Raw genomic sequence first — 27,106 nt, forward strand, 5'->3', positions numbered from 1 at the left:
GATGAATCACAGCACGGCGCTCCTGCCGCGCTCCCCCTCCCTCAGCCCGGGCCCTGGCCTTGTGGTCACTGTGAGGAAGTGGGGAGTTCGGGGGGCTCAAAGGGGGCTGCATGCGGGGGTGTGTGGGGGGGGCTCAGTGCCCCGGGATCCTACTGGTTCAACGTGACATGGGGGAGGGAGTTTATTGTTGCAGAGACCAGCCCAGAACTGGAGCTGCGCTGTCCGGAGCCCTGGTGACCCCGGCCCGGCTCAGAGGACACGGCCGGTTCCGGCCAGAGACAAGGGGCTGCAGACAGGCCCAGCTGGTCCCAGCAAGGGGGGAACATTGGACGGGAGGGAGGCGGAGAAGAGAGGGGCCAGGTGACCCTCGTACCTGGAGAGAGACACTGGGGGGGGGCGGTTGCTGGGGAGATTGGAGGCTCTGGGGGGAGATGGGGGCTGTTCGGGGCAGAGGCAGGGCAGGCCCAGACCCCACAACCCCCCTCCGCCCCTGCACCCTCCCCCCTCCGATCCTGCACCCTCCCTCCCTCCCGCCCAGACCCCACACCCCCACTCTGCCCCTGCACCCTCCCTCCTGCCCAGACCCCCCCACTCTGCTCCTGTACCCTCCCTCCCGCCCAGGCCCCACACTCCCGCCCCCCCCCCACTCTGCTCCTGCCCCCCCCCCACTCTGCTCCTGTACCCTCCCAGACCCCACAGCTCCACTCCGCCCCTGCACCCTCCCTCCCTCCCAGACACCCCACCCCAAGCCCACTTCCCAGCAGCCCCCTAAGTCACACTGAACCTCTCATGTTTGGCCCCCTCCCCCAGAGCATGAGGGGGCACAAAAATCTCTGCCCCTGCGCCCCCCAGGCTCTGGTGTGTGAGGAGAACGGGGGGGGGGGGTTGTGCTTCTCACTTTCGTGTGGCTCCCGGCTGATTTTTCTGTGGGCCGCTGGCCCCAACCCAAGAGAGGCTCCCTGCCCCTGCCAGACACCCAGAGCCTGAAGGGCGCTGCCGGGCGAGAAAGCAGCTGTCCCCCCATCTGGGAGAGCTCCGGGCATTGCCTGCTGGCGGGCGGGCACACGGCCAGGAAGACGGGCCCAGAGGGCTGGGGAGCAGGGCTGCATCGTAGAGCCCCGGGGCTGGGAGAGACCCCAGGAGTCATCGAGTCCAGCCCCTGCCCAAAGCAGGACCAACCCAACTCAATCATCCCAGCCAGGGCTTGGTCAAGCCGGGACGTAAACACCCCTAGGGATGGAGATTCCACCCCCACCCTAGGGAACCCAGCCCAGCGCTGCCCCACCCGCTTAGGGAAACAGTTTTTCCTAATATTCAACTTAGACCTTCCCCACTGTGATTTGAGCCCATTGCTCCTCGTTCTGCCCCCCTGAGACCAGCCTCTCTCCAGCCTCTCTGGAACCCCCCTGCAGGGAGTTGCAGGCTGCTCTCAAATCCCCCCTCACTCTTCTCTTCTGCAGACTAAACAGACCCAAATCATCTTACCGTCCATTTATCCAGGTCAGCCCCCCCCCCCCGGTTTGATGGGGACCGATGGGGCCCTAGAGGAGCCAGGACCCCCTTGGGAGATGGGGCTTGCCCCCTTCATACACCTGGCACAGGGGCCTCGTGTGCCAGCTCCCCCCCTCTGCACCTCATTTGTCTGGGCTAGTGCTGGGGAGAGGAACCGTCCATCCCAAGCCTGCTTCCTCAGAGTCCTCCCTGTCCCTGACGGCTCCCTCCCCTGCTGCCACCCCCCGAGTGAGCTGGGCACCCAGTGGTGCGTCAGAACGCCCGGGGCTCAGGCACCAACCTGCTCTCGTCCCCGCCACGTGGCCTGGGGGGTGCCCGGGGGCAGCCACATTGCCCCATCTTGGTGCAGGCCAGCGGGGGGAGCAGAACCTCCAGGGAGCTGTACCAGGCACCGGCTGCCTGGCGGACTCTGGAGTCCCAAGGGCCGTGCCTGGCACCTGCTTCCCCTCACCAACCCGGCCCCCCTACCCGAGAGCAGCTCTGGGCTCGGCAGCCCGGCAGCCAGGTCTCGCTGGGCTCCCAGCACTGGGGCAGAGGCTGGCGGGAGCAGGGGAGGTTCGGAGCCCATTAGCGCCGCGTGGGCCCAGGAGGAAATGGCTGGTTAATCAATCGGGCGTTTATTGCCGTCAATCTCCGCCTGCCAGTCCCCGGCTGCACTGACCTTTGGCAAGGGGCAGCGACGTGCCCAGTCTGGCCCGGGCGGCAGGTGCGCAGCCAGGGAGGCTGTCTCATCCCGGGGGCCTGGGGCGCGCAGCTGCCTCGCCCCGTGCCTCAGTTTCCCCAGCTGCGCAATGGGGCTAACGGGATGGCCCCACCAAGGGGGCAGGGCTGGGGGCGGGGAGCGATCATGCTGGCTGCTTGCTCTGCCATTCTAGAAGGGCGAATTAATTGCGTGGCCTGAGGGGCCTGCTGTCCCTTTCCGACAGCTTGGGCCATTCCCTCAGGGGGACGGGCCTTGGATCCCAGCTAGGAACACAGTGTCCTTGCAACCCCGGCTGCCAGTTCTGCCCCCAGGCCTGGCACTGCCCCTCCCTCGCCGGACAGTCATTTTCCAGGGGAGCAGAACCCTGGGGTCAGGACCGGCTGCTGCAGGGGTGGGCCAGCCTGGAGGCTGTTGCCATAGGAACAGGAGATGCTGGATGCAGGTAGCAGCATCCCCAGGGGCCCTCAGATCCTGGGGTCGAGGGGCAGGCCTGGGGACATCCCCCCTCATGGCTGGGCAGAAGATTCAGGCCCTCAGCCCGTCCCCTCCCAGCACTTCCAGGCTGGGCAGGCAGGACTGGTGTCTCCCAGGGATAGGCCGTGGGCCACCCCCAATGGGGGGTGGGGGGCATGGGGCAGGTAGGGCAGAGAGTAGCATGTGCCACGTTGGCCATGGCTGCCGGCTGCCAGAGCAAGGCTTCTGGCGTTTCTTGTCCCCGGGTTCCCCTCGCTGCCCCAGTGACACCCCACACCCCGTGCAATCCAGCCCCACCGCACGGGGTGCGCCCCCAGCGACTGGCGTACTCTGTAGGATGCCGAATGCTGAGGGGCTCCGCCCCCCCCCCAGCCCGGCATGGCCTGGGGGAGGCGACTCCCACGCCAACTGGCCTCAAAGACTCTCTGCTTGGCTAGGGCTGGTGTCCACAGGGGGCCGCTGCCGAGGTCTCAGTTGGGGGATGCACCCCCCGGTTCCCAGCCCCCCAGTGGGCACTGGGCTCGCTCACCCCATGGCTGGCAGTGAGCCAGCTGGTGCCGCCCCACCCTGCAAGCTGTTGTTTTCCAGGCAGGCGGTGAAATGAGCCGTCAGCAAATGCAGCCTGGGCCATTAAGCTGCAAAGAGCAGGTGGGGAGGGCGTTGCCCCCCCTGCGCCCCTCTCCCCCCACTCCCAGGCAATGCAGGAATCCGGCTCGGCCCTGTTTGCTCTCTGGGCGGCGAAGCCATCTGGAGAGCCCAGGGTCAGCAAAGCCCTCGCAAGCCTTTTGTCCCCTTGTGAGGAAGGGGGGGTTTTGGGGGCTCAAAGGGGGGTTGCATACAGGGGCGCTCGGTGCCCGGATGTGACTGGTTTCATGTGACAAAGGGGGGGAGTTTGTTGTTTCCGAGACCAGCCCAGAACTGGAGCCAACGTGTCTGGTGCCCTGGTGACCCCGGCCCGGCTCAGAGGACACGGCCGGTTCCAGCCAGACAAGGACCGACCCAGCTGATCCCAGCGAGGGGGGAACATTGGCCGGGGAGGGAGGCGGAGAAGAGAGGGGCCAGGTGACCCTCTTACCTGGGGAGAAGACAATGGCCGGGGGAGGGGCTGTTGCAGGGGATATTGGAGGGGGTTGTTTTTGGGGGGGCCGAGAGCAGAGCCGGCAGGACTCCGCTGGCTGCAGGGGAGACGGACATGGGGGATCCGTTGCTGTGTTCAAAGCTCTTCTGTTTGGGGGCTGGCTGGGGGTCGCTCTGGTCTAGAGAGCAGGGCTGCGCTGTTCCCTCTGGGGGTGGAGGCCCCGGGGGGCCAGAGGGAGGGGACCCCTCCAAGGGACTCACAGCAGAGGCAGGCGGCTGACGGCCCTGAGAGGCGCCGTCCTGGGGGCAGAGGGGCAGACCCCCCCAGTGAGAGTGGGCCCCCCAAGAGAGGGTCGCTGCACTGGAGTGGCCCCCCCAGTCTCACTGCTGCTGGACAGGAGGGGGCTCCCAGATAAGGGGCTGATGCACTGGAGAGGGGGGTCCTGCCTGGGGATCGAGGGGCCAAGTGTGGGTACCACCTGTGAGCCGTGACACCCCCTCTCGCTGGGCCTGGGTCCCCCAGCTCCCGGGAGGAGGCCGGGCTCGGGGCGCAGCAGATCAGGCGAGGAGGCACCAGTCAGCTCAGCTTTCAACCCCAAAGGCCAATACGTGTGTGTGTGTGTGGGTGTGGGGGGGGGGGGGACACCCTACAGCACAGGGCAGCCAGAGCCAAGCCTCCTCTAGGAACCTGGAACCCACATGAGGGGAGCGACCAATGCTATGTCCTAGAAGAGGATAAGAGTCTACTACAGCTGCCAACTAGTGGAGCTACTCCTTCAGACTGTGCTGTCAGCTCATGTAGGGCTGATATACCCGGTACGGCCTCCCGTCAGCTCCCCTCCCTCCACGCCTCTGGCCCCTGCAAGGACCCCCCGGGAAGGAGAGGGGCGTTCAGCTTCCCAGTCCCATCAGACCAGCTCCTCCACCCCAGGCTGCGAGCAAGGGGGTGGCAGTGTGTCAGGAGAGGGGCAGGGCTTGCAATGTGGGCATATGTCTACTAGGAGCCGCTCTGGAGAGGAACGCAGACAAAGGGGCAGTAAAGCTCTGCTCCTCGGCTGCTTGCCTTGGACCTCTAAAGCACTGGATTCCATCAGGGACACCCAGAGCTCAGGGCTCTCGGGCTGTCAGGGCTTTTGTCTCACTTATAAGAACATCAGAGGGAGGAAACAGAACAGGGAATCATCACGTGATCCCTCCCCTGTCACCCATTTCCAGCCACTGGCAAACAGAGGCCAGGGACACCCTCCCTGCCCATCCTGGCTCATAGCCATAACCTCTTTTTTTCACCTTGTTAAAGTCCTGGTCTTCACAACATCCTGTGGCAAGGAGTTCCGCAGGTTGATTGTGCGTTGCATGAAGAAAAATTTCCTTTGGTTTATTTTAAACCTGCTGCTTGTTCATTTCATTTGGTGACCCCCCCTAGTTCTTGTATCATGGGGAGGTCCCCTCCTGGGTTAGATAAAAAACAGGAAATAAAGAGTCAGTTTTCACAATGGAAAGGCGTAGATAGCGAGGTTCCCCCGGGATCTGTGTTGGGACCAGGGCTGGTCAGCAGATCCCTAAATATTATGGCCAAAGGGATAAACAGAGAGTTTGCAGGTGACACAGAACTCCGCCAGATGATTAAAGCCACAGGTGACTGCGATAAATGCAAAGTGATGCCCATTGGAAAACAGCTTCCCAGCGAGACGCCAAGGGATGGGTCTGAATTAGCTGTTACCACTCAAGAGAGATCTTGGCGTCACCGTGGAGAATGCTCTGAAAACAGGCCCAGCGACCGTCAGAAACCCAACCGCATTGAAGGGCCATGAGAAAAGGGATCGTTAATATGGAAGCTGTAATATAACAGGGGCCTGGGGCACCGCGGAGAGGGTCAAATTGGGGCCAATTGCCTAGGACAAGGGCTACCTACAGCCCAAGACTGGGGGGCCTCCTCTGTGAGGCACAAACCAGCCCCACAGCGCTCCAGCCGCCACTCTGGCCAGCAAGAAGTCTCATAAGCAAATCCCCTCAGACACCCCAGAACTCCCTGTGCCCCCCAGCCCCCCCTACACAGGGGAGAGGTTATAACCCATCCCCCACCTCCCCTCACACACCCCAGTGCTCCCTGTGCCCCCCAGCCCCCCCTACACAGGGGAGAGGTTACAACCCATCCCCCACCTCCCCTCAGACACCCCAGTGCTCCCTGTGCCCCCCAGCCCCCCCTACACAGGGGAGAGGTTACAACCCATCCCCCACCTCCCCTCAGACACCCCAGTGCTCCCTGTGCCCCCCCAGCCCCCCTTACACAGGGGAGAGGTTACAACCCATCCCCCACCTCCCCTCACACACCCCAGTGCTCCCTGTGCCCCCCAGCCCCCCCTACACAGGGGAGAGGTTACAACCCATCCCCCACCTCCCCTCAGACACCCCAGTGCTCCCTGTGCCCCCCCAGCCCCCCCCTACACAGGGGAGAGGTTATAACCCATCCCCCACCTCCCCTCAGACACCCCAGTGCTCCCTGTGCCCCCCCAGCCCCCCCTACACAGGGGAGAGGTTATAACCCATCCCCCACCTCCCCTCAGACACCCCAGTGTTCCCTGTGCCCCCCAGCCCCCCCTACACAGGGGAGAGGTTATAACCCATCCCCCACCTCCCCTCACACACCCCAGTGCTCCCTGTGCCCCCCCAGCCCCCCTCACACAGGGGAGAGGTTATAACCCATCCCCCACCTCCCCTCACACACCCCAGTGCTCCCTGTGCCCCCCCAGCCCCCCTCACACAGGGGAGAGGTTATAACCCATCCCCCACCTCCCCTCAGACACCCCAGTGCTCCCTGTGCCCCCCCAGCCCCCCTTACACAGGGGAGAGGTTACAACCCATCCCCCACCTCCCCTCACACACCCCAGTGCTCCCTGTGCCTCCCCAGCCCCCCTTACACAGGGGAGAGGTTACAACCCATCCCCCACCTCCCCTCAGACACCCCAGTGTTCCCTGTGCCCCCCAGTCCCCCTTACACAGGGGAGAGGTTACAACCCATCCCCCACCTCCCCTCACAGACCCCAGAACTCCCTGTGCCCCCCCAACCCTCCTCACACAGGGGAGAGGTTATAACCCATCCCCCACCTCCCCTCACAGACCCCAGTGCTCCCTGTGCCCCCCAGGCTCCCTTACACTGGGGGGAGGTTATAACCCATCCCCCACCTCCCCTCACACCCCCAGTGTTCCCTATGCCCCCCAGCCCCCCTTACACAGGGGAGAGGTTATAACCCATCCCCCACCTCCCCTCACACCCCCAGTGTTCCCTATGCCCCCCAGCCCCACCTACACAGGGGAGAGGTTATAACCCATCCCCCACCTCCCCTCACACCCCCAGTGTTCCCTGTGCCCCATCCAGCCCCCCTTACACAGGGGAGAGGTTATAACCCATCCCCCACCTCCCCTCACACCCCCAGTGTTCCCTGTGCCCCATCCAGCCCCCCTTACACAGGGGAGAGGTTATAACCCATCCCCCACCTCTCCTCACACACCCCAGTGCTCCCTGTGCCCCATCCAGCCCCCCTTACACAGGGGAGAGGTTATAACCCATCCCCCACCTCCCCTCACACCCCCAGTGTTCCCTGTGCCCCATCCAGCCCCCCTTACACAGGGGAGAGGTTATAACCCATCCCCCTCTCTCCTCACACACCCCTGTGCTCCCTGTGCCCCCCAGCCCCCCTTACACAGGGGAGAGGTTATAACCCATCTCACCGACCTTGAAGAGGTTCTCCCAGTCCCAAAGGACCAACCACAATCCCAGATCAATTGATACCTTGGATCTCACCCCAAAGAGCAAGCTGGGCCGATCCTTTAGCACGTAACATCAGATGGTTTATTAATAAAAAGCAAAGGCCGAGAGCAGGCTGGTCACAGAAAGCCCATCACACACGTCACTCCCTTAGTTCTTGGTGCAGGCTCTTAGCAGAGAGGGAACAAACTCGCCGGAGCACGTGCTATGTCTGGGTGGGCCGACGCTCCTTCCGGGCCCTCTGTCCCTAGCCAAGGTGCTTCTGGAGAGGAGGGCAGGCGGGAGGACCGAGAGGGAGGATCCTTGTAGCCCCTTGCCCAGGTGGAGGGAGATCCGTTGTGCTCCCGTGTGATGGCGCCTCCCAAAATGGAGCTGATCACATGATCACCGTGTCCTCCTGAGGCAAGGAGCCAGGGGGTACCCAGGTCTGTCCTGAACCAATGGGTCATTGCGTGCTCCTCTGGGGTCAGCAGGGAACCCTGAAGAGCCATCGTCCCTGTGGCATTCGCTGGGCCTCCCAATCGGTGGGCGACGCCTGCCGCCATCTCCCAGACGGAAACCATTTCCGGCCCAAGTGCAGAGCCCCGACCCGTAACTTGACAGACAAGCAGCGTCCCCGTACCCGAGCCGCGCAGACAGCATCAGCCGCGCAGCCGCTTCCATTAGACGCCGCCCACAGAATCGGGGGCAACCACGCAACAGGGGGTTCTCCCCTAAGCTGAATTTTCCTATTCCCGCCCCACAACGTGGCACCAGTGAATACCCCAGTGCTGCTATTGACGCCCCTGGCACGCCCAGCCCCCCGAAAGCTATAGTAGAATTGCACAGGGCACAGAGAAGCCAGCGCAGACCAGGAGGGGGATGGCAGACGAAGCAAGATTAAAAAGCCCGGGAGGTTCACCTTGGAAAGGGGAGGCCCGAGGGGCATGGGAGAGCCGTGCCATCGCTGGGGTGGCGCCAGCGAGGAAGTGCCCTTCCCCCTCCCCACAACACACACACCGGGGTGCCCCAAGGAAGCGAACAGGCAGCAGATTTCAAAGCCCACCAAGGAAGCTGTTTTCTGCACACACCGGGCAGCCCCCCCGTGCCGCTAGGGGGGTGCTGGGAGCTGTTCTCTAACCGGGTTAACACCCAACGGGGTCCAAGGCGCCGAGGGTCACAAGCCCGGCGGCAGGGGACGGCACGCGTGGTACATTGCCCGGTTCTGTTCCTTCCCTCTGGGGCACCTGGCACCACTCTCGGGGGCCGTTCTCATGCTCTGCACTCCCCTAACCAAGCCGTGGATTCACCCTCAGGCCCCACAGCCTGTGCCAGAAGGGGGTTTCTCCCACAGTCCTGCTGCAGCGACGGAAGATTTGTTGGGAGCGTGGAGGACAGGGCGGGGGCGGCCACAGCCCCAAACCGTGGTCTGGTTGCAGGACAGAACCTGGAATATTAGCCACCCCCGGCCATACCCGAGATCCGCACAGGGCCCTGGCCCAGGGAGCCCCCCACCGGTGCTTTCCCCGCACAGCCCGGGTCAGCCTGGCTGGCAGATCCTGCATGGCCGGCCGGGCTGGACTCCCTGGCTTCCCTGCCGGGTGAGCGCTGGCAGGCAGAGAGCAGCCCCAGCATCCCGGCCCCCCAACACCTCCCCGGCCACGTACCTGCGGAGCCCAGGTGGGCAGGAGCTCTGGTGCCAAGGTGCCCTCTGGTGGGCAGATGTGTGCGCTGCACCCCATGGTGGGTCAGGTGCAGGCTGGCTGACTTGGCTAACGCCACCCTGGGCCAGAGCCTGTGTATTTCATCCCCCTCCCTCACCCAATAGCAGCTGACAATCCGTCCTCCTGCGGCCGCTTGGTGGGGTCCCCTCCCCTCGCCCGCCCCACCCCAGGGCAGCCAGCTGCTCAGGAACAGTGTCACCATCCGCGCCAGCAAACCTCCGGCAGTCTGGTGCTGAAAGCCTCCAGGGATGCCCAGCACTGACAGGTCTTGGGGGGATAACGCGGGGCGAAAGAGGGGAATTCATGCTGCCACAGGGAGCTCAGCCCGTGTACCCCAAGATGTGTTCCCACCTGCCTGGCACCCCTGGGAGAGCAACAGCCGAGGCCGGACACAGCATTGCTCTCTGGGGCTGGTGCTGCGGTCAGGAGCCAGGCTACAGAATCCGGATTGCCCCCGGCCTGGTCTACCGCACAAAGCTGCTGCCGGAGCCCGGAAGCAGCGACTGGAATCTGGGTTAGATGCCAGCAGCCAGGCCTCGGGGGACGGGCTGAGTTCAGAGACGAGCAGGCAGTGTGTCGAGCTAACGAGGAACCTGTCTAGAGCCAACCGAGCCAGGCTGGTTGGGACCCAGTGCGCAAGTGGCCAGCTGGGGCTTTGCCCACCCGCAAGCAGAGCCGGCCACAGGCAGCACAAAGCGGGGACCTGCCTACCTCAGCCTAGGCCGCGGGGGAGCGTGCTGGCTTCTGGGACTCCCCCAATCGTCCCTGAGTTCTACACTGAGGGGACCCCCACTCTAGCGTGGCTCCGACGGATTTCCCGGGCATGTCTGGGCCGCCAGCCTCTGCTGACCAATGTCCTCTCTAGTTTTTTTCCGTTCAGGTGCAGAATAAATTTTGTGATGCGCACTGAGCGGTGTGCAGATGTGCACCACAAGTAGGAACACAGGCTGCAGGCACTCTGCCTGTCAGCTGGGCGGCACCTGAATTTCTCCTGGATGGGTGTGACATAGTGTGGGTACCTTGCTGGCTGCTAGGCTTGGGTTGTGAGTGACCTCCACTGGCTGCTGTCTGCAGCACGGCTCAGCAGGGCAGGGGATGAGTCATTATGCAAGGGGGCTAAGAACCTGTCCGACCAGTTATCTCCCAGGGAGCGGAACAATGGGAAGAAGGGGAGTGGAGCCCTGGCTGGGGGCAGGGCTGGAAGTGAGGGAGTTAGGTTTCTGGCTGGGATCATGGAGGAAGCAGCCTAGGCAACGAGCTGGGATTTCGGGGCCCAGGCTCCCCCATCTCAAGGGGGGCTGAGGCATCCTAGCCCTGCCCTGGAACCAGATTACATCTGTGCTGTGCTGTATCCTGGAGAAGCAATAAACTCCCTCTGTTCTACTGGCTGGGGGAGTCTGTCCGTGCCATTCTGGGGGTGCAGGAGATGGGAAAACCCCAATGCGCCGTCACAGGGGGCCACCCAAGCGCTCCGCTTACAGGGAACAGAGCCCGTGGGGAGCAGCTGCCAGGCCGTGGCAGGGTCGCCAGTTTTCCAGTTGCCTAAACGTGGACAGGACAGGCCCCTGCCCTGGCTGCTTGCTCCCCTCTCCCCGCCCTGGGACTCACCTGCCATGTGCAGGGCCAGGCTGCGAGCTGACGTGCAGGACACATGGGGGCAGCGACCCCACCTGAGAAGAGGCTGGCAGCGGCATGGATTGTTGGCTCCGCCCCCCGCTTTGGCCTCTCCCAATCCCCACGCCCCTGACCAGGCTGGCGGGGGGGTGGGAGGCTGGTGGATCAGGCGGCAGCACCCCCCCCGCAGGCGGTAACCAGACCTGGGGTGTCCTGTCAGTGCTTCTGCCTGGACGCCAGACAGGTCCTACTTAGACCCAACTTTCAGATAGAAAACCAAGCACCTGGCACCCTGGCAGCGAGCTAACTCCCCTCAACGTGGGGGGTGCGCCGCGTTCACGCAACAAGGACTCGGGCCTGCAGCATATCCCGGAGCAGCTCCCCTGCCCGCACACTCGGCCGCCTCTGGGGAGGAGCGCAGCCCCCTCAGCAGGACCCGGTCACTTTGGATGGATCCCAGAGAACAGTTGCCCGGTGGCCTGCGGCGAGCAGACACATAGCTCCAGCATGGAGCGAGGCTGGGGCCCGGCGGCTTCACCCGCCACACGCGTTATCACATTACTGGATTTTGAGGAGAGCAGCCAGATCACTGCTGCACCCATGGGGGGGGTGTTGGCCCCAAAAATGGTACAAAGGGGGCCATGTGAGGTGTCGAATAGAAGCTTAGTGTCTGCTGATTCTGTATATGCTATTCATGTAATTGTAGAATGTCTGTGTGTGAAGTTATAAGCATGGACTCTGTATGAGCACTGAATGTTTCTCTGTATGTGGTTGAGCAATGGGCAGAGCTCGGCCTATGGACATGCTAATTAGTGAGGCGCTGTGGAACAATAGCTCTCAATAGGCCAAGGACACACCTCAAGGATGGGGACAGACACCTAAGGGCGGCCAGCAGGGAACACAGGGATAGGCCGCTGGCCAGGTGACCTGCTGCAGCTAAGAAGAGACCAGGAAGGAGGGATAAACAGGCCAAGTGGCCGACTCCATCTTGGTTCTCAGCTCAGCCCTTCATCCCAGAGGCAGCCGTGCAGGGATCGAAGAGCCAAAAAGAACTGTGGATCCATCCTGATGTAGGATGTTCACCAAAGACTTCTAAGCCAGCAGCTATTACATCTCTGCTAGAGCCTGCATCGAGAACTGGGAGATTCGAGGCATGTAATGTAGGATACCTTAACAACCTCACTCTCAGGCTTTTCTTTCTTGTAGTAATAAACCTTTAGTCGTTAGATGCTAAAGGATTGGCCCAGCGTGATTTGTGGGTAAGGTCCAAAGTGTAAATTGACCAGGGATCTGTGGCTGGTTTCTTGGAACCAGACAGAACTCATTCGGGGTAGGTGGGATTGGGTTCTAAGACACCCCCCCCCCCACTGGTGTATGAGGCCCGGGGCCATCTGGGGCATGGTTATTGCTGGGGTGTCGGAGGGGTTTTGCTCGTGAGGCTTCAGGCAGGCGGCTGGAGTGCTCTGTGGGACTGGTTTGTGGCCTGTTTGGAGAGGTCACCAGTCTGGGGGCTGTAAGGAGCCCCGGATTTGAGCAATTTGCCCTGAGCGGACGCCCTCAGCTGTGCCCAGACTGGCCCGGTCCATCACACGTGTCTCAATAGCCGCGCAGGATCAGGGACGCCCCAAAAGTCAGGGCCGAGGGAAAGCGACCGGCTGGCTCTCGGGGCGGGGAAATCAGGGCAGGCCTGGCAGAGCCATTGTGCTGCTCTGCGTGGAGGCTGAGCAGGGCAGGGGCTGGCCCAGGGTTCTTTTGTCCTCTGTCACTGAGCCGGCGAGCCGCTGGCCGGCCGCCAGCGCGGGGAGGGGGGAGAGCGGGCGGCGGAGCCAGGCGTGAAGTGCACAGCAGCCGGGCAGCGCTTTCACGTCCCTCGGCAGCGCCGCACAAAAGCCGCACGAAAGCAGCTGCCAGCTCTAATCCCATCAGCCCGACAGCTACTCGATACATGGGAACGGGCTTATCGTCCCACTGCCGCCCCGGCCCGAGCGGGCTGCTCAGGAGCCGTGAAGGTCACTGCGACTGGTCGAGCAGCGCCCGGGGGCCGTGGGGGACGTAGCGAAGCATCAAAGCTGCTGGGCCACCCGGTCCATCCCCCATCGCCACGTGACTGCCAGCAAAAGCACATTCTGCTGGCCAGGCTGGCAGGGGGGACGGACGGGACATGAGGCCCCTTGTGCCAGGCTGGCCTTTTTGGTGAGGTACCGGGCAAGGCACCTGCGTCCCCGTGGGACCTCGGCCCATCACGACAGCGCCCTGGGCCTCAGTTCCCCAGCTGTAAAATGGGCAAAATCGTTTGTATTAAAGAACTAGAATAAGGACATCCAGGACCCGGAGTAACAGCTGGACAGGGTTCCGAATGTCCCTGGGAATCGCCAGGGAGTGGGCATGAGTCTGGTGGGGACCTACAGGGATTGGTGCTTGGCCCCTTGCTAGTTACTATTTTCACCAAACTTCACAGATGATGTTTTTGCAGGAACTGGGGGGGTGGGGAATAGCAGGGAACAGGCCACCGGCACGGAGCCGGCTCGTGTCGCGCGGTAAACGGGGCACAGGCAAATAGCTGTTTCGATAAGGACAGACATGACCCTGCAGGGCAGGAGCAGAGGTGGCAGCCATGCGGCCAGGCTGGGGCGCAGCCCAGGGGAGCAGCAACACCGGACAAGGCTTGGGGGTGGCGGTGGGAATCAGCCGAACGCGAGCTCCCGGTGCAACGCGGCCAGCAGAGCCGCTGGGGCCCTGGGACACCCACGGGGATCTGGAGCAGGAGCCGAGAGGTTCTTGCACCCCGCCCTGGGCTCTGGGGCCACCCGGCGGGGCTCCTGGGTCCAGTCCTGAGACCACAACTCAAGGGGGAGGTCGATGAATCGATCGGAGGCGAGTCGGGGGGCTCGAGGGCTCAGAACATGCCGGGAGCAGAGCAGAGATGGCTCCGGGGGCCGTGGCCCCGGCTGTAAGGACCGTGGGGCGGGATATTGCCCAGTGGCGCTTTGGGGCAGCAGAGGAAGGTCTCGCACGGCCCGTGGCTGGAGGCCGAGGCGTGAATGGTTCACGATGGGAGCAACTCGCCATCGGACCCGTCCCCCGAGGGGCGCAGGGGACTCGTCATCGCCGGCGGGTTGGGAAAAGCTCTGCGCGGGGGTTAGTGTGGGGCGGGGCCCTGGCCCATGCGCTGCAGGAGGGCAGACGAGTCAGGCCTGGGCGCCTGGCTGGCGGGGGAGAAGTTGGGGACAGTTAGCAGGGAGGGGCTGCGGGCGGGGCAGGAGCTGGGGGAGGTGAGGGCTTGTGGGCACTGGCTGTTTGAGCTAGGCCAAGAGAACCGGACTTGTAGATGGCCCCCCAAAGAGCCACCCCAATGCCAGGGAGAAAGCAGCCCCAGCCCAGCTGCCAATACCAGCTCTGCAATCCCACGGGGCAGGCAGACACCCGATGGCTGTCTCGGCCCCAGTGCTCTGCCAGCAGCCCCCGCTGCAGCAGGGCCGCTCCCAGGAAGGTCAAAGCCCCTTGTGTCAGCCGGAGTGGGCACCCGTCCCCCAGGCAGGCAGGCACCAGGCCACCATGGCGCCCCTCAGCACGCCCCTGTCCCGGGGCGCAACCAGGAGGCCTGCGGGCAGGGACCAATTCCCCAGTGTCAATCCGGAGCAACGGCTGACTCCCAGGGGTGGCTGTGCCGTGACTCGGTGTCAATCCAGAGTGACTGGGCTGACTCCCATGGGTGGCTGTGCCGTGACTCGGTGTCAATCCGGAGCGACGGCTGACTCCCATGGGCGGCTGTGCCGTGACTCGGTGTCAATCCGGAGCGACGGCTGACTCCCATGGGCGGCTGTGCCGTGACTCGGTGTCAATCCGGAGTGACTGGGCTGACTCCCATGGGCGGCTGTGCCGTGACTCGGTGTCAATCCGGAGCGACGGCTGACTCCCATGGGCGGCTGTGCCGTGACTCGGTGTCAATCCAGAGTGACTGGGCTGACTCCCATGGGCGGCTGTGCCGTGACTCGGTGTCAATCCGGAGCGACGGCTGACTCCCACGGGCGGCTGTGCCGTGACTCGGTGTCAATCCGGAGTGACTGGGCTGACTCCCATGGGCGGCTGTGCCGTGACTCGGTGTCAATCCGGAGCGACGGCTGACTCCCATGGGCGGCTGTGCCGTGACTCGGTGTCAATCCGGAGCGACTCGGCTGACTCCCATGGGCGGCTGTGCCATGACGCGGTGTCAATCCGGAGCGACTCGGCTGACTCCCATGGGCGGCTGTGCCATGACGCGGTGTCAATCCGGAGCGACTGGGCTGACTCCCATGGGTGGCTGTGCCGTGACTCGGTGTCAATCCGGAGCGACGGCTGACTCCCATGGGTGGCTGTGCCATGACGCGGTGTCAATCCGGAGTGACTCGGCTGACTCCCATGGGCGGCTGTGCCGTGACGCGGTGTCAATCCGGAGCGACGGCTGACTCCCATGGGTGGCTGTGCCGTGACGCGGTGTCAATCCGGAGCGACTCGGCTGACTCCCATGGGCGGCTGTGCCGTGACGCGGTGTCAATCCGGAGCGACTCGGCTGCCTGGTGCACACGGGCACTGGCCCGCCCAAGCCTGCGGGGCGGTGGGTGAGCGGGGCCCGTGCCTGTCGGGAGCAGCGTGGAGGCAGGCGGGGCCACGCGGGGCCCGGGTGCCTGTGGCGCAGGCTGGCGGGGCAGGGGATGCTCCGGACGGCTCAGCCGCCCCGGGGAGAAGCCGCCAGGCTCGGTGGGGAAAGGGAATCAATTCACCATCCGAAGAGGTTTCCTTGGTAACAGCCGTTGTCCGTTTCCACCAATCAATGGCGCGGGGCTGGGAGGGTCAGTGTCCTACATAAAGAGTCAGGGAGGCACATCCCCAGCTCAGAGCCGGGTGCTGGCGGAGCCATGGCTGGGCAGGCGGGGGGCAGGCCGGCCGGGGCTCGGCGAGGGGGCTGCAGCTGGGTCACCCTGCTGCTGCTCTTACTCCCCGTCCAAGCAGGTAAGGGGCGTCGCCAGGGACTGATGGGGGGGGTCTGTGTTTTGGGGGTCACGGCCACTCCCAGCTTGGGGGCCGGGTGGGGCAAAGCCGATCGCTCTGGGGAAGGGGCACCGTGAGCCAGACAAAGTTCCGGGCAGGGCCGGGAAGGGGGCTGCCTGGGCAGGCTGGCATGGCCAAGCTGGCTCTGGGTCCGGACCACAGGCAGCCAGCTCTCCCCTCTCCCGAGGGGCACCTACCTTGGGCCCCTCAGCTCTTTGGGTGCAGGGAATCCACGCCAGGCTCCGTGCTGCGGTGGGACGGCACCCACCCCCCGCCCCGGCTTGGATGCGCGTTGCTAATCCCGGCTCCATGGGGCTTAGCGGGGAGCCGGTCCATGCGGGGAGCTGGTAATCCGCCGGCTAACCTGCGGGCGCGGATTTAGGAGCTATAATAGGGGGCCAAATTCACCAGGGCACAAGCAGCTCCGGCTCCAGGAAAGTCGAGGCCGGTGCGGACCGACGGTGTTTCCTGCTCCCCGGAGAACAGCTCCAAACCCAGCCGCCGCTGGCACAGACGGGGCGACTTGGGCGCTGGCCCTCCACCCCCAGCAGCTCCGCAGATTTGTCTGTGGGTTTCCCCCTGGGGGGATCACAGCTGAGAGGGCCGGGGGCGGGGGGGCTGGCTGACAGCAGGAGCAGGAAGCTGCTGGGAAGTGAAACTTGGCAGCTGTGCTGGATTCACCCCCTTAGCGAAGCGGCAGGGCTGGCATTGAGTTAATGACGGGCTGGGAAGCAGCTGGCTCGGCTGGGAGCCAGATCCCAAATTCCCCACTCGCTGGAATCTCTGCCCCTGGCAGCCGGCGCCGGGGGGCAGCAGCAGTGAGAGCCAGGGTGCCCATCGCGCCGTGGGGCGGGCGGCCTGCGAGCCCCTGGCCCAACGCAGGAGGCCGGGTGCTCTGGGAACTAGACAGAGCTTCTTGCAAGGGGTTTCCTGACGGCTCCCGGCTCGGGCTGTTGCCGAAGCCCCAGAGTCAAGTAGCCTCTGGCTCCCGGAGTTGGCACGGGAAGCGGAGGCCGGCTGGTGCTTTCCTGGCCAGCTGCCAGCCTCGCGGGGATTGGGAGCAGCATGTCCCCAGCCCGGCCCAGCTCCTGCGGGCGAGGACCCAACCCTGCTGCACCCGTTCCTCCCGGGGCTGTTTGGGAGCCAGGGGCCCTTGAGCCAGCGGGGGAAACGTCTAAGGGCGGGTTTGTCCTCCCACTGCCCCGGAGAGACCCCGATTGGCACCTGCGTCAGAGCCCCCCGCTGGGACCCGGGCCAAGCCCAGCAATGGAAGGGGTCACACGGGCGCTGCTGCTGTTCAGGAGGAGGAGGGGGGCACATCTGAGTCCTCTGGGGCAGGGGAACGGCTGGACGAACTCCCTGCTCTCTCCCCGCCCCGACGGGGGGAAGTTTTAGCTCCTCCGAGGGAGCTGGGAGCCGTGCCAGGTGACTCTCAACCGGCCAGAGCCTGCCCTGCTTCCAGGAGGTGGATTTCTCTCGCCAAGTTTCCCCTCCTTAGAAGCGCCTGGCTTCCCAGGGCAGACAAGTGCGCCAGCGTCCTAGCCTGCTGCGACGGACAAATCGCCGCCTCTCTGCTTTGCACCACGGAACCCTAAAACCAGCCCCTGGGAATCCAAGGTCCTTCCAGGCAGGGGGTGTCTGGGGCAGCCCAGACAAGTCGAAATGTGGGTTAGTGCTGACGGGGGGGGATCAGGGGGAGCGCTGGGTGCGCCTGGGGATCTGCAGACCCCTGGCTGAGAGCCACTGGGTGACAGCACTTGCCTCTGGGCTTCCTGTGCCTGCCCATCATCCGTGACGCTGTGCCCATCACCCTGCCTCATGCCCACCCTCCTCCCACTGCCCAGGCCCTGCAGCGTCCCAACCTCAAGGGCCATTCCCCAGCTCCCTCCATGTGCCCTGATCGCAGCCCCATCACCATGGGTTGGCCTGGCACCCACTCTCCAAGGCGCTCCCCCCCGTGTCCTGCCCACACCCTGCCCACGGACTGGAGAACCTGCCGCCGCTCAGCTGACTGTCCCCCCCGCACAGCCCAGAGAGCGGATCTCAGCGGCGAGGCCGCCGGGGCCACCATTAACCACTCGCTGGCGCTGCTCCACCGGCTGCAGGAGCTGCTGCACCACGGCAACGCCAGCGACACCACGCTGCGGGTGCGCACCGCCGGCTCCGACGAGGTCAAGGTCTTCCACGCCCACCAGCTGCTCCTGGCCCTGCAGAGCGAAGCCTTCCAGAGCCTCCTGCGCAACGAGAGCGTGGTGACGCTGCACGAGCCGGCCGACAGCGCCGCGCTCTTCGAGAAATTCATCAGGTGCGCGGGGGTGGGGGGGGACCCTCCGCACCCAGGGCCCCTGGCCTCCACGTCCCCACCGGGAGAGAGGCGGGCCCCGGGGACAGCCAGGCAGGGAAGCGAGGCAGGGAAATACCAGCCGAAGGGCTGAGGGAAGAAAGGGGCTGGGGGGCCAGGACTGTAGAGCACCCACCACCAGGGAGCCGGGAGCACACCCTCTGGGGGGAGCTGCACAGCCGTGGCCCAGTCGGCCCCATTCGTGCACCTCACAAACCACTCTGCCAGCTTAGGGAAAAGGGTGGAGACGACGCCAATGAGAGACCCAGGGCTGGACTGGCAGGGGCTGCGGGTCTGGACTGAGGGGCCCCGGCAGGGCTGGGGGGCGGGGGCTGCGGGTCAGGACTGAGGGGCCCCGGCAGGGCTGGGGGGCGGGGGCTGCGGGTCAGGACTGAGGGGCCCCGGCAGGGCTGGGGGGCGGGGGCTGCGGGTCAGGACTGAGGGGCCCCGGCAGGGCTGGGGGGCGGGGGCTGCGGGTCAGGACTGAGGGGCCCCGGCAGGGCTGGGGGGCGGGGGCTGCGGGTCAGGACTGAGGGGCCCCGGCAGGGCTGGGGGGCGGGGGCTGCGGGTCAGGACTGAGGGGCCCCGGCAGGGCTGGGGGGCAGGGGGGGGCTGCGGGTCAGGACTGAGGGGCCCCGGCAGGGCTGGGGGGCGGGGGCTGCGGGTCAGGACTGAGGGGCCCCGGCAGGGCTGGCGGGCGGGGGCTGCGGGTCAGGACTGAGGGGCCCCGGCAGGGCTGGCAGGCGGGGGCTGCGGGTCAGGACTGAGGGGCCCCGGCAGAGCTCATGCCGGAGGCACTGTGACTGTGTGTCCAGGTACCTGTACTGCGGGGAGATCTCCATCCTGCTGCACCAAGCCATCCCGATGCACCGGCTGGCTAGCAAATACCGCGTGGCCACGCTGCAGCGCGGGGTGGCCGAGTACATGAAGAGCCACCTGGCCAGCGAGTCCAGCCAGGGCCACGTGGTGGGCTGGTACCACTACGCGGTGCAGATCGGCGACGCGGGCCTGCAGGAGAGCTGCCTGCAGTTCCTGGCCTGGAACCTCTCGGCCGTGATGGGCAGCGCGGAGTGGGCCACGGTGAGCGCCGAGCTGCTGGCCCTGCTGCTGGCGCGCTCCGACCTGGTGCTGCAGAGCGAGCTGGAGCTGCTGACGGCCGTGGAGGCCTGGGTGGGCCGCCGGCAGCCCGAGGGCCCCGTGGCGGAGAAGCTGCTGCGCGCCATCCGCTACCCCATGATCCCGCCCGGCCACCTCTTCCAGCTGCAGACGCAGTCGGCCGTGCTGGCGCGGCACCACGGCGCCATCCAGGACCTGCTCTTCCAGGCCTTCCAGTTCCACGCCGCCTCCCCCGTCCACTTCGCCAAGTACTTCGACCTCAACTGCAGCATGTTCCTGCCCCGCAACTACCTCGCCGGCGCCTGGGGCTCGCCCTGGGTCCTCAGCAACCCGGCCCGCGACGACCGCAGCACCAGCTTCCAGACCCAGCTGGGCCCCAGCAACCACGACGCCAGCAAGCGGGTGACCTGGAACGTCCTCTTCTCCCCCCGCTGGCTGCCCGTCAGCCTGCGCCCCGTCTACTCCGACTCCGTCTCCGGCGCCATCCAGTCCGTGCGCCTGGAGGACGGGCGGCCCCGGCTGGTGATCACCCCGGCCATGACCAGCTCCGACTTCGCCGGCGTCAGCTTCCAGAAGACCGTCCTGGTGGGGGTGCGGCAGCAGGGCCGGATCTTGGTGAGACACGCCTACAGCTTCCACCAGAGCACGGACGAGCTGGCCGATTTCCTGGCCCACGCCGACCTGCAGAAGCGGGCCTCCGAGTACCTGATCGACAACGCCCTGCACCTGCACCTCATCGTCAAGCCCGTCTACCACTCGCTCATCAGGGTCCGGAAGTAGCCGGGCGGGGAGCAGGGGCCGGGGCCCGGCTCCCTGGACACAGAGGACCGCGCCGCGCACGGAGGGGGGGCCGCTAGGTGGCCGTGGGATCAAGCAGATGGACCTGCCAGGGCAGCTCTGCCTCTTCTGACTTCGGGGCCCCTCTGGGCCGGGCGGGGGACGACCGGGACGCCCTGTCTCCCCCAGGCTGGGCTCGCGGGCGCCTGGGGGGGCCCACGGATACCGGCCCTGTGCCAGGGCAGGACACTAACACACAGGCCCCTTTGAGAGCCAACCTCCCCCTCCCAGTGGTGCAGCCAGAGGGGCCCACGTGGGTGGGCTCTGACTTCGGAGGGGGGGGCAATGACGGGGATGGGGGTTAAGCCCCCGCGCCCGAGCCCTGCTCCCCGGCTGGAGCTCCAGGCAGAACAGGGTCGGGCCCCGCACTCGGCTGCGAAGTGGGTGGCCCCAGCCCCCTCAGGCCCACCCATGGCAAGGCCCCTGCCCCCCCCCTTTGTAAAGCCAGTTCCGTGCCCACCCCCCGGCTCCTCCACCTCCCGCCAGGCAGGGTCCCCGGTGGGAACTGGCCAGGTCCCCACCCCACTCACACACACGCCCCCCACCCTGGCTCTGTGGGCGTCCCGGCAGCCAGGCGCCCCAGCTCCTGGGAGCCCCAGCCTGGCAGGGCGTGCTGGGGGGTCAGGGTGTGCGTGGAGGGATTCGCCCCTACAGAGCACACCGTAGCTGCCCGCCCGCGGCTCCCCGGCTCTGCTGCCCCCTGCGAGCCCCCCATGCTGCATCGGGGGTGGCCCCCCCCCTACCCCGTGTTCGCCTCCTTCCTGGGACCTGCCGCACGGAAACTGGCTGCCCCGGGACAAGCCACTGGCACCATCTTCCGAATAAAAAGCAGAACAGGCGCCTGGGGTGCTGCTTTCGGGGGCTGGCGGGACGGGGCCTGAAACGTGGCTCGCGGCAGGCAGGAGGCGACCTCCGGCCTTGGTCCCCCGGGCCTCACATGGGGCTATGACGAGAGCTGCCTAGCCCAGGCCTTCGCCCCTGGCTCGGGGCCTCCTGCCTGGCGCCCCGCCCGCCCCTCTGGTTCTCACGATGCCGGGGAGCAGGTGCTGACCAGCCGGAAGCTCGGCGCACGCAAACACTGGGCGGACGCCCCTCGGCCCGCGCAGCTGGGAATGGGCCTGCCTGGAGGCCGCGCTCGTTTGCAGGGGGGTAACGAAACGATGGTGTGACGGCGTGTTGGGGGTTCCCCGTCTCCTGCACCCCGAGATGGCACAAACAGACTGCACCAGCCAGTGGAATTGAGGGTGGTTTATTGCTCCTCCAGCACAGCGCAGCACAGATGTAATCTGGTCACAGGAACTGGGCTAGGATGCCTCAGGCCCCCTTGAGATGGGGGAGACTGGGCCCCTAAACTCCAGCTCCTCTCCCTAGGCTGTCTCATCCATGCCCTCCGACAGCCAGCAACCAACTCCCTAACTTCCAGCCCTGCCCCCCAGCCAAGGCAGCATTCCACCTTCCTTTGTTCCTCTCCATGGGGGGTGTCTGGCCACTGGTTCAACCAGTTTGGCATTAGCTTTGCATAGTGAGGTTTTCCCTGCTGGGTCTTGCTCCAGACAGCAGGGGTCACCACAGCCCAGCAAGTACCCCCACTACGTCACAGTTCTCCCCCCTCCGAGAGCGAACTGAGCAGGGTCACTCCGCTCGTGACCTAGGGAAGTTCGGGTCCTCTGCGTGGGAACCCGCCCCGGGGACATGGGTGCTCCCCTTGACTCAGGCCGGCCGTGGCGAGGCCCCACATGAGCTGGCTTCCCTCTGTCCACTCGCCGCCCCGCTCCAGGGCGACTGGCGCAGGCCTGTCCTCGGGGGTCACACCCACCCTTCCGCTGGCCTTGATCTCTGGCCAGGGTCTCTCGGGCTGGGGCCATGAGCCCAGCGAGCCTTCTCTGGACAACCAGGGCGGCTTCCACCCCCGAAGCTCCATCCAGGGAGGACTTCCCCTCCCATAACTCTCTCAGCAAGCCCAGAGGGTCTATCTTGGGCCTTCCCGCCCCTCTGGCAGGAGTCACAGGACCGGCAGTACCGCTGCACGGCTGTAAAGATTCCCGGCCAATAGAAGTGCTGGAGCAGCTTCAGCCGGGTGCTCCGGATCCCCCGGTGGCCCCCAACGGGGACATCGTGGGCCAAATACAGCAGCTTGAGGCGATACTTTCGGGGGACGACCAGCTGCCGCTGGACCCCCCATGCCCTCACCTTCCTGGGGGGGAGCCACTCACGGAACAGGAGCCCACGCTCCCGCAGGAATCTCTCCTGGCCACCTCTCCCCCGGGGCTGAGCTGCACGGAGGCCAGCCTGGTCCCTCAGCCTCTGCAAGGAGGGGTCTGCCTGCACCTCAGCCTGGAATTCAGCTGCTGAGGCAGGGATCGGGACCTGTCCCCCACCTTTGCCTAGGTCCGGAGTCCCAGCCTGGCTGGACCCCGTGTCCACTGGGATGGGACCCTGAGGACGCTGCCAGGAGTCCTTCCCTGGACCCACGTTGTCAGCCCCCCGCTGGCTCTGGCTCCGGGTAGTGACTAGAGCCCGCTGGGATTCATGGGGCCACTCCTCTAGGTCATTCCCCATCAGCACCTCGGTGGGCAAGTGCGGGTGCACCCCCACTTCCTTGAGGCCTTCCTTGGCCCCCCATTTCAGATGCACCCTGGCTACAGGCACCTTAAACGGGGACCCGTCTATGCCCTTCAGGGTCAGCTGCGCGTGGGGTAGTATCCGCTCCGGGGCCACTATGTCGGATCGGGCCAGAGTCACCTCCGCCCCCGTGTCCCAGAAGCCCGTCACCTTCCTACCATCCACCTCCAGGGGTATGAGGCACTCGCTCCGCAGGGGCCGTCCTGCCCCCACCCGGTACACGGAGAAATCCGCCTCCTGAGAATCAGACCTCCCAGGGGAGGTGCACTGAGCATCCTTCCCCTCTCTCTGAGCGGAGGTTTGCCGGCCAGCCCCTGCCTCTGGGGCAGCCTGCCCTTCCCCCAGCCCCAGCCAGTTAACCCTGGAAAGTCCCCGGTCCTGGGACCTGGTGCACTGAGCCCTCTTGTGGCCTTTTTGCCCACAGCGATGGCAAGTTAGGCTTTGGGCTGTCTCTGTCCAGGCCCTGGCTGGTTCTCTGGGGCGCAGACGACCTGTTCCTTGGTCTCGCCCCGTAGTTGACTCCCTCCGTCTCTCAGCCGAGATCCGGTCTCTGCGCGGTTCCCTTTCTCTCCGGGACTCCCGTTCACACCCGGACCGGCTCTCCGTGAACTCGTCCGCCAGTCTCCCGGCCTCCTGGGGGTTCTCTGGTCTCCGGTCCTTGAGCCACAGCCTCAGTTTGGGTGGGCACGCTTCATAGAACTGCTCCATCATGACCAGCTTGAGCAGCTCCTCTGCGGTCTGGGCTCCGACTCCAGACACCCACTTGCGGCAGTATTGCGACAGGCGGGAGGCCAGGTCCACATAGGTCTCCCGTGGCCCTTTCTGTACCCCCCGGAACTTCTTCCTGTACATCTCGGGGGTCAGCCCGAACTTGTGCAGCAGGGCCTCCTTGACTCGGTTGTAATCCCCTGGCTGTAGGTCCTCCAGCTGACTGAGCACTCCGGCCGCCTCCTGGTTCAGTGCGGGGACGAGCTCCTGCAGCCAGTCAGCCGGGGGAACCCGTTGCAGTCCACAGGCCCTCTCAAAGGCACTGAGGAACCCGTCTATGTCACCCACGTCCTTCAGTTGGGCCACCACGGGCCTCTCCAAGCGCCTGGCAGCCCCGGGACCCTGGGGCCCACCCGCACTTGGCGCAGCTGGTGCCCCGCCGGTTCTCCGCTCTGCCCTGGCCAGCTCATGCTGTCGCTGCCTCTCTCGATCTTGGCGCTCCTTCTCTCGATCTTGGCGCTCCTTCTCTCGGTCCTCTACTTCCAATTCCCTGATCCGCAGCTGGATCTCCAGCCGCCGCAGCTCCGCTGGGCTGGCCCCTGCCCTAGATGGGCTACGGCTTGCAGGCCTCCCGGGAGACGCTGTCTCATCTCTCCGTTGGGTTCCAGCGCTCCTCCCCCTCTCTGAGCCTGACACACTCTCAGGGGGGGTCTGGCTGCTTCCCCTGGGGACAAGATCCTGGCCCCGTGGCTGGTCATTCTCTTCCAGCTGGGTAATCAGCTGGGCCTTGGTTGCTTTCCGCACCGGCAAGCCCCTCTCTCTGCACAGCCCCACCAGCTCTGCCTTCAAGAGTCGGGCGTAGGCCATCTGCCCGCTGGGCCCCTCGGTGCAGACTCACCAGTCTAGTGCTGCAGCGCCCCACGATTCCCAGGAACCGCTTCGCTCTGTCTCCAGCACGCCTGGCTCCAGGGCTCTTGCTTCTACTGCGCCTTGTCGCTCACCGCTGGGAGCTCCATCCACGGGGTGCAGTGCATCCCGCTCCTGACACCAGTGTGACGGCGTGTTGGGGGTTCCCCGTCTCCTGCACCCCGAGATGGCACAAACAGACTGCACCAGCCAGTGGAATTGAGGGTGGTTTATTGCTCCTCCAGCACAGCGCAGCACAGATGTAATCTGGTCACAGGAACTGGGCTAGGATGCCTCAGGCCCCCTTGAGATGGGGGAGACTGGGCCCCTAAACTCCAGCTCCTCTCCCTAGGCTGTCTCATCCATGCCCTCCGACAGCCAGCAACCAACTCCCTAACTTCCAGCCCTGCCCCCCAGCCAAGGCAGCATTCCACCTTCCTTTGTTCCTCTCCATGGGGGGTGTCTGGCCACTGGTTCAACCAGTTTGGCATTAGCTTTGCATAGTGAGGTTTTCCCTGCTGGGTCTTGCTCCAGACAGCAGGGGTCACCACAGCCCAGCAAGTACCCCCACTACGTCACAGTTGGCCAGACGGTTCAGCAAACGCCCCGTCCATTGGCAGGGCCTCAGGGGCTGCTTATAACCATGTGTCCCGCCTTCCCCCGCTGGGTTCCCAGTGCTCTCCCCACCCCGCTGGCCAGGGCTGCGACGCGCTTCCCCCAGGTCGACCGGCTATGGGCCTGCAAGACCCAGAACCGTGCCCCCCTTACTCCCTCAGGCAGGAGGGGCGGTCCCAGACAGCAGGATGGAATGACTTGCCCAAGGCACCCGGGGAGTCGGTGGCAGAGCCGGGGCAGAGCGCACGGCCGTGCCCAAGGCGGGTAGTCGCACACAGCCGGGGAAGGCAGCCGGCGACTGCGCGGCGCGGCCACTGCCCCAAAGCCGCCGAATCTCAACAAATCGCATTTTAATTGAGTCTTCCCAAGAGGAATAAAAAACAAGGTTCCCTGGTTCAATCCCCCGCACCCACCCAGAGACCAGGGCAGCCCTGGCAGCTCAAGGGCCAGGGGGCTGGGCAGGTGCTGAGCGCACCTGGATCGGGCCCAGCCGTGAGCCCCCGGGTCACCCCCGCTGCAACACAAGGGCCTGACCCCGAGCGCCGCAGGTCCCGCTCGCCGCGCCAGGTGAAGGGTTTGGCAACACGATTTAGCGACAGCGTGACCAAGCCCGCACGAGGGCCGGGCGCCTCCTGCCTGCTGCCCGCTGCCCATGCCACGGAGATCCCCTCCCGGGCTCCGCCCACCCCAGGAGACCACTCTGGGGCGCGCCTGGCCCCCCAGCAAGCCTCAGCCCCAGAGCCCCAGGGGAGCAGAGCCGGGAGGCCCCGAGCTCCCTGGTGACAGTGCCCTGTGGGGATCCCCTTCAATGGGGACGGCCTGGGGTGCCCCCAGCCGGATTCTCAGCCCCCGCTTTGTAGCCGGCCAGGCCTGCTGCGACTCGGCCAGCAGGGAGTGCTGCTGAGAGACCCGCCCTCCAGGGACTGGGATCAGCTGCCCCTGGGGAGCATCCCGCAGGCAGGACCAGGGAGGCCGGTGGCTGGGCACCCATCCCTGGAGCTGCAGCACTGACCCCCAGGGGACGAGCCCCGGGGGGAGTCGGCCGGCACGAGGCAGGCATAGGGGGCGGCAGCCGGCACTGGAACTCGGGGTTCTAGGGAGCAGGCACCCCACATCCAGCCCATGCCCAGAGGCTGGGGAGCGGGGCAGACAGGGCCAGCGGTCCGGAGGGCGCAAGGGGGCTGGGCGGCCACGGCCACTGGCTCAGCACTTCACTGCCCCCTACTGTCCGCCGGCCGAGCGACTCTGCAGAGAGCTCGCTGCACCCTGGGCCAGCTCCCGCCTGGAGCGGGAGAGGGAGCGTGTCCACGCCGCGGCGGAAGGGCCAGACCCCCGCGGCCATCGGGGAGACAATCATCCGCCCCTAGGAGCCTCGCCGGCCAGCCCCTTTCCTCCTACAGGCCCCAGGCCCTGCGCTGGCCCCACCCACGGGCCCCTGCTGAGCCCCCACGGTCCTGCCAGGCCCCAGCTTCCGGCCACTGTCTCCCCTGGCCCCGAGAGCCGGGCGCTTGCGGTCCTGCGCTCGCTGCTGGCGGCCTGTCAATACCGCTGGCTCCTGCCATCCTTGGCGCAGGCGCTGGCGCCCTTCAGCACGATGTAGCCGAGCCGGGGGCGCTGGCCGGGCTGGGGGCCTCTCTTCACGCTGCTGGGCTGGGCGAGGGGCAGCGGGAGAGACGCCGGGTCCCCCAGACCTGGGGGGATGGACACAAAGAGGGGAGGGTTGCAAAGCAGCCTCCAGCTGGGCCCCACCATGGACCAGGGGGAGGCGCCCTGGGCAAAGTGGCCACTAGGGCAGGAGCAGCCACAGATAAAGGGCCAGCAAGGCATGCTGGGAAAAAACAGCTGCTAGAGAAAGGGCTCTGGGTTCAAGTCCCGTGCCTCCCGGGTCGGGCTGTGCTGGGCTGGGGCGACTTAGCAGGGCCCAGAGGGCGCCAGGGAAGGGCACTTGGCGCGGCCCCCAGTTCTGCCCTGCCAATGGCCCCTGGCTTCCACCCTCTCCTTCCGGCGTGGAGGGAGGAGCAGGGAACCAGCTGGTGACACGGCTTGTCCTGGGAAGGGATCGGGCAGGCGGGACGGGGGCGTTT

The 27,106-nt window shown here is 65.7% G+C and overlaps 2 protein-coding genes across 4 annotated transcripts in view; one reads left to right on the plus strand and one right to left on the minus strand.

The window, feature by feature from the left end:
• Positions 1-15,731: 15,731 nt before the first annotated feature.
• On the plus strand, positions 15,732-21,004 carry BTBD17 (BTB domain containing 17). 2 transcript variants are annotated; one of them, XM_075904045.2, is made up of 3 exons: positions 15,732-15,838; positions 17,906-18,182; positions 19,034-21,004. In XM_075904045.2, the coding sequence occupies exons 1-3, from the start codon at positions 15,745-15,747 to the stop codon at positions 20,112-20,114; spliced, it is 1,452 nt and encodes a 483-aa protein (XP_075760160.2). In that variant the 5' UTR covers positions 15,732-15,744; the 3' UTR covers positions 20,115-21,004. The 2 variants fall into 2 exon arrangements, with proteins under 2 accessions (XP_075760160.2, XP_089627992.1); XM_089771866.1 differs by lacking the exon at positions 15,732-15,838 and having other exon boundaries at positions 17,519-18,182.
• Positions 21,005-25,238: 4,234 nt separating this feature from the next.
• The window catches only part of KIF19 (kinesin family member 19), a 34,284-nt gene continuing 32,416 nt past the window's right edge, over positions 25,239-27,106 (minus strand). For both annotated transcript variants that reach the window (XM_075904043.2, XM_089771848.1), the window contains exon 20: positions 25,239-26,713. In XM_075904043.2, the coding sequence (XP_075760158.2) occupies positions 26,562-26,713 (152 nt within the window). In that variant the 3' untranslated portion in view covers positions 25,239-26,561. The remainder of the gene's footprint in view (positions 26,714-27,106) is intronic.

The sequence above is a fragment of the Pelodiscus sinensis genome, chromosome 20, assembly GCF_052426305.1.
Source record: "Pelodiscus sinensis isolate ZL-2025 chromosome 20, ASM5242630v1, whole genome shotgun sequence".
Lineage (NCBI taxonomy): Eukaryota > Metazoa > Chordata > Testudines > Trionychidae > Pelodiscus > Pelodiscus sinensis.